A 6,643-nucleotide genomic window follows, 5' to 3' on the forward strand; every position below is an offset into this window, starting at 1 on the left:
AGGAGGTTGGTCCAGGACGCCAAGGGGGTTGGGAAGTGCGGGGAGCTGGCACTGAGTGCGCAGGGAGGGGAGTGGGGGTAGGAAGAGGGGTCCCGTCTGCCCGCAAAGGGGTGGCCGGAGGCAAAGCCTGGGGGTGGGGCTGGCGCCCCGAGGAGGGCGCGGCGGGGGAGGGGTGGGGAGAGCGCTCAGGGGAGGCGGCGAGGGGGCTCCGCCAAAGTTGCTCCAAAGTTCCCGGCCCGGGGGCCGCCCTCGCCGGCGCCGCGCTTACCGGCGTAGTGGTCGAAGACGGTGGGCACGTACTCCTCCGGGAAGGCGTCGTTGGCATAGCTCATGAGCAGGCACGTCTTGCCCACCGCCCCATCGCCGACCACCACACACTTGAGCATCAGCGCGCCGGGCCCGTGAGCCATGCTGCGGCCGGCCGGCCTCCGGGCATGGTCCCCCCGGAGCCCCTGCCCCGGCCCCCGGCTCAACCCCAGCCCGCCTGGGGGGTCCGCCGCCGCCGCTCCGCGCAGCTGGGCCGTCCCCCCGGCCCCATGCAGCGGCTCCCCCCGCCCAAGGGGAGGGGGCGGCGGGCCCGGGGCGCAGCCGCCGCCTCGGTCGCTGCCCGGATCCCCGCCCGGGCCCCGGTCTCCGCGCCCGCCCGCTGCCCCAGCTGCTCGGCGCCCGCGCCCGCTCCCCGACCCGGCCTCCCCAGGAGGATCCGCTGGATCATAAGACCGTCCGGCCCCGGGGGAGACCGCAACTTCGGGGAGGGCAGGGAGGGGAGGGGCCAGGCGGCTGTCCCCGCCCCGCGCGGGCCCAGGCCCCCTCCCCGCTGCGCCCGGAGGAGGGCGGTCCTAGGCGCCTCCCCCGAGTGCGGGGCGCCCGCCCGCGCCCGCCACCCGCTCCTGCGCCCCGCCCGCGGCCGCCACGGGCCCAGCCGGCTTGCCCTAGCTAGGCTCCCCGCGAGGGCAGGGAGAGGAGGCGCAGGGAGGAGGCGCGGAGGAGGAGGAGGGAGGGGAGGAAGGGGAGGCGGGGGAGGAGGCCGGGAGGGGAGCGCCTGGGAGGAGCCGAGGGCTCCTCGCGAAAGTGCCCGCAGCGCCCGGAAGCGTCCAGAGGCCCCGATGCTGGGAGATGAGGAGGCCTCTTGGGGAACGACGACGACTCCAGCGATGACGCAATAGTCATGCAAAATTATACATATATATTTAAACTCCACCCGGAAGGCAGGATCCATCGGCCTCTACGTGCACAGCAGAACTAGAAACCGGGACGGAAGAAAGACCAAGAGGATTAAAAAAAATTTTTCATTAAGGCGGGTAGGGTGATGGGGGAGGGGCAGTGGTCGACCCTGGGCTAGAAAGAAGGGACCCCTGGCTGATTGCTGGGGCCCCCTTCCCACGACCACCCAAGCCGTTCGCAGCAGAAGCTTGAATCCTTTCCTTTGAAACTGGTGACTAAGGGAGTTACAGCATCTTGAATCATGGAAGCACCCCAGAACCAGCCAGAAAAGGAAGACGCCGCTGGCTTTGGACCCCACAAATGTACCTTGGTTCCCCCTGGAAGAGACATTCTCTGAGGCCCCCTTGCAGCCCCCAGTGCCCCTCGAAGGAGTTAGGTTGTGATCCCTGAGGAGCCACACACTATGGTGCTGTAAGCCTTGGCCTGCGATCCAGGCAGCAACCCCTGTGCCCCTGCCGGGGCAAAGCTCGGAAAGACTGGGCTGCCCAGGGCCCATTCACTGACCAACAGTGCTGCTTTGAACATGAGGCACTGGGGGAGAGGGCTGGCGGAGAGCAGGTACTCTTGCGCTGACGCTGCACCCCCTGCTGACATGAGAGAAACCACTTCCTTTCATTGATTCACAGGATTAGAAAACGCTGTGCAGAAGTCAACCGGACCATCTTCCTTAGACTCCTTAGGTGGTAGGTAAGCAAACAGACCTAGAGAGGTAGAGTGGTTATCTCAAGGCTACAAGCCAATTCCAGCACTCAAGGACACTTCACTTTGGGAAATGCTCACTGTTAGGTCCCTGTGCCTCTCTTCTGAGGCCTCAACTCTCAAACCCCAAATCTGACTTCCATCGTCCCAGGAGGACGTCCTGGATTACTGGTAGTTCCTTGTGGAATCACGCTCAAGATCTCACCAGATCCCTCCAAATGCATCCAAGTGCGGGTGGGCATGTGCATTGCCCGCTGCAATGAATCTGGAAGAAACTTTGTTTGAATGACAAGAAAGGCAGCTTTGAAGTCAGATCTTGGTTCAAGGTCACCTTCTGCCACTTAGAAGGGAAGAAAGGAGGACTTGCTCCCTTTGCCTATAGGACCATTTCTTCAGGCAGCATTTGCTGAGTCCCGTATTCTGAAAGGAAGTTCTATCGGAAGAGGTTAGGAGCTACTGGAGTCTACTCAGCTAGGAGAGTGCATTTGGTCCCTGATGCTAGTTAGAGGCCCACTTCTCCAGGCCTCAGCTTTCTCATCTATAAATGTGAGTGCATCCATAAGAATGAGAACAGGCCGAAACCGGTTTGGCTCAGTGGATAGAGCCTTGGCCTGCGGACTGAAAGGTCCCAGGTTCAATTCCGGTCAAGGGCATGTACCTTGGTTGCGGGCACATCCCCAGTAGAATGTGCAGGAGGCAGCTGATCGATGTTTCTCTCTCATCGATGTTTCTAACTCTCTATCTCTCTCCCTTCCTCTCTGTAAAAAATCAATAAAATGTATTTGAAAAAAAAAGAAAAGAAAAAAAAAGAATGAGAACAGGTCTCACCCCTGAGAACTGTAGGGTGACTCAGAATGTATCCTGCTTACAGATTTAGGACTAGAGGAGAAGCAGTTGTTGGAGACATGGGGAAAGGCCTTTATGAGGATGACAAGGTCTCTCCCAGGACTGGAGCAGAGAGGCTTCCCCAGTTCAGGACTCTGGCCTCCCAGTTCCTATTGGGACAGGCATTTACTAGGGATCCAAGGAGCCGGAGGATCAGCTCCAGAACCTTGAAAAATGTCAGGGCCTCCAGGTCCTGGATGGTCTGGGAGAAGCTCTGAAAAAGAGCACTTCACGTGGGGAACTGATGTCAGATGAATCATGCAGAGGTGACTTCATTGGTGATGATGACTTCATCCCTTTGGCCCATAGAAAAGCCAAAATTGACTGCCAGGAATACTCAGTGCTCTGGGTTGATTCCACTAGTGTGTATGCGGAGTGGGAGGGCGGGATTATCCTGGATGCCCCAGATCAGCCCACAGATGGGTAAACTGGAAGGACCAGATAGGTTTCAGCAGAAACCTTTTTCCTATGGGCAAAAAGGATAATGCCTCACGTGGTCAAAACAACAACAAAAATAATTCTCAAATTTCAGGGACTTGAAAGACAGAAATCAACTTTGTTTCTAAGCATCCCCATAGGCTCTGTGCTTGCTTTTTTCCTTTTGGGTCAATTGCATATATCAAAACATACAATACTCTGTGTGAGAATCGGGAAATCTCTACTTAGCCTTCTCTTTTTCCTGTAGTTCCTACTCTTCGTTGATTCATCCAGTACTTCATTTAACAAGCATTTATTGGGGTTTACTAGATGCCAGGCTTTATTCCTGGGCAGGGGATAAAGAGCTGGAAAACCGCAATCGCTGGAGGGAGAGGCAGAAAGGAACTGATGAGCAAATAGATAATTACTAAATAATGTGATCAGAGCTGCCTTAGAGGATAAAGAACAGACTTCTGGAAGTGCAGGGGAGGCTGTTAGTACCTAGCTGAAGAAGGATTTGCAGAAGGGTGTCATTGGCCTGCGGTTTAAGAGGCTAATAGGAGCAAGATAAGAGTGCCTGCAAAAGACAGCCCCACACCAGGGCAAGAAGGAACAGCACACTACTTCCTGGGAACAGTGAGCCAGCTAGGGGGACAGAGTGCAGGATTAGTGGTGCTGGGGAACTGCTTTGTATTTTATTGGGAACTATAATATTGATTGTGCTTCATGCAGAGGTTCCCATTTCAGTCACACCTACCTTCTGTCTTAATCTGTTCTGGCTGCTATAACAACATACCGTAGACTGGGTGACATCAACAACAGGAATGTATTTTGCATATTTCTGGAGCTGGAAGTCTGGGATCAGGATATCAGTGTGGTTTGGTGAGGGTTGCAGACTTGTGTCTTCATATGGGAGAAGGTATTAGGGAGCTCTGTCTAGCCTCTTTCTAAGGGCACTAATCCCATTCATGAAGGCTCTGCCCTGGTGACCTAATCACTTCCAGAAGGTCCCATGTACTAATACCAATACTTTGGGCTTTAGGTTTTAACATACAAATTTGGGGGAACACGTTGAACTTATAATGCCTTCCTAATGTAAGTAACTTGAAAATTGCACAAAATATACAAGACCACTGTTTTCTGCAATTGGACAGCACATGGCAAGGGACAGTGATTCCTAAAAGAACAGAACAAATGAGGCAAGCTCTGCTATCACCCTAACTTTCTACTGGAAGTACTTTCTGAATTGCAGCATAGTGAGGGGGAACTGAAGTAGATGACAGTGGCTTTGCTGAATTGAGAAGATAGCTGAGGAGACTGTTCAAGACAAAGTACCAGAATGGAGGGAGTATAGCAACATGATCCTCTTGAGTCTGCTGCTGATACTAAATTGTACATTCCTAGCGTGAAACTCCACAATGCTAGGCAAAGAACTGCCCAAGAACATGAGCTGCTTGGTTCCCAGGGCACACACAGAGTTAGGAGGTGTTTGAGTTCCAACCAGCCAATACGAAGGGACTTTATAGAATGTCCAGAGGATTCAGTAGAAACTACAGGAGGGGTGCACATTTGTAGAGGGGCCATATTAGCCCTAGAGTAAAAGTGACTCTAGGTGTCCCCCCAACAAAGTTTATAAACAAGCCTCCTAAAGAACAAGTTCATCCACTATTACCATAAATGCCAGGCAAAATGAATTTCATCATTTTTAAGGAACAGCAACATAATAGAGATATTCAACAACATAAAATTCAGCATGTCAAAAATTACTAGACATGCAAATAAGTAGGAAAATGTAATCAGGAGAAAAACCAGTCAGTAGAAACAAACCCAGAAATGAGAGATAATGGAATTAGCAGATGGGGATTTTAAAAGGTACTATAAATATACACAGGGATTTAAAGAAAAATGTGAATATGGAGAGGTGAAGAATGGAAGTTATGAAGAAGAACCAAATAGAACTTCTAGAATTGAAGAACACAATAACCTGAAAGGAAAAGTTCACTGGCCGGTTTTAACAGCAGATTGGACATGGTAGGAAAAAAAAAGTCTGTGATGTTGAAGACATAACAATAGAACCTATCCAAAGTAAAGCACACAGAGAAAAGGCCTAAGATAATAAAACAAAACACAATTGCTGTGTCCTAAACTACATTCCTAAGGCCTTTAGTTAAAAGGTAGACATTTCCAACAGATTCCATAGGGGGCAGAGCTAACCTTCAACCCCTTTACAACAATGTAGTAGAACAGGTTGTAAAAGAAATGAAATCATTTCATGTTGGTTGGTCAAAGCCCCCTGCCCTGAACCCTCCTCCTCCAGGTGCCCCAGACCCCAGGCCTTTCCCTGGCTCCCTCTGACCTCCTGATTCAACATAAAGGGTTAATGCCTGGCAGTACCCTGTTGCAACTGAGGCAGGACGACTCTGGTTGGTTAGCTGTTAATTGTTTTGAGTGTCATCTCTGATTATGGGACATGTTAGGACTGTGGGAGCCTTCTTGGGCTTTCAAGTCACTTTCTGAGAAGAATAGACTCAACTAGAGGATCTGGGCAAATGCATCCAAATAACTTACATTTTTAATATTTGTATTGAGCTCTGTGTTCTAGGAGTGTGGTCAGGACAGGAGGAGGTACCCCTCAGGACAGGCCCACAGCAGCACTCTGCATCTTCCCTTTCCTCTCTCTTCTCAAAGAGGGTTGCAAACCTCTAAAGTTGTGACAGTCTACAGGGAAGACTGTTTCCTCATCATCCATCTATTCCTCTACCTATCCAACTATAGCTATTATTAAGTGATCTCTGTGTGCTTGACTCTGTGGGAAGTTCTAAGTGAATCAGAACTAGTACTTTCCCCAATAAGGTCATCACGGAAGTCCCTACCCATGGTGAAGGGCAGAGTGGAATGGATACACTCTCTGCCTTGTGTCAGGCATTGAGATGTGCCTCTTAGCAGGGGTGAGGTCAGCCAGGACCTCTCAATTGAGAATTAAGTCAACCATAAAGCAATGTTTGGCATCTGAATATGTCCCCTGAGCTGAGGACTGTGTGTTTCTGAGCAAGCAGAGCATCTGCACTCTTTGGGGCTGTTCCGGCCTATAACTCACTGGAGGCTTGTCCTGGGGCTCCTTACTCTCCTCATCCTTTCTCCCAGCCTTCTGTAGGCTCCCTGGGCTCTGGCCTGGGCCTGCCTCTCCACAGACAGCTCGAGAACTGTGGTTCTAGGAAGGGCAGATGAGGGGCAGGGTATTTTGTGAATGGCATCTGACATTTACCTAGCACTTCACAAAGCTTGCTCACTCCTTACAACATCTGGCTTTCACAGCTCCATTGACAAGGCAGCAGAATTCCTCATTAATATCCTTATTTTATAGATGAGGCTTTGTGTCTTTATCCAGATGGAATTCAGGCAGATTTTGAGCCTTTAT

The 6,643-nt window shown here is 51.6% G+C and overlaps 1 protein-coding gene across 1 annotated transcript in view; it reads right to left on the reverse strand.

Moving 5' to 3' along the window:
• RHOQ (ras homolog family member Q) overlaps positions 1 to 757 on the reverse strand; it is a 32,629-nt gene extending 31,872 nt beyond the window's left edge. Inside the window, exon 1 of the mRNA XM_036334677.1 lies at positions 269 to 757. Within this exon, the coding sequence (XP_036190570.1) occupies positions 269 to 410 (142 nt within the window). The 5' untranslated portion in view covers positions 411 to 757. The remainder of the gene's footprint in view (positions 1 to 268) is intronic.
• Positions 758 to 6,643: the final 5,886 nt, after the last annotated feature.

This window comes from Myotis myotis, unplaced genomic scaffold, assembly GCF_014108235.1.
Source record: "Myotis myotis isolate mMyoMyo1 unplaced genomic scaffold, mMyoMyo1.p scaffold_m19_p_14, whole genome shotgun sequence".
Lineage (NCBI taxonomy): Eukaryota > Metazoa > Chordata > Mammalia > Chiroptera > Vespertilionidae > Myotis > Myotis myotis.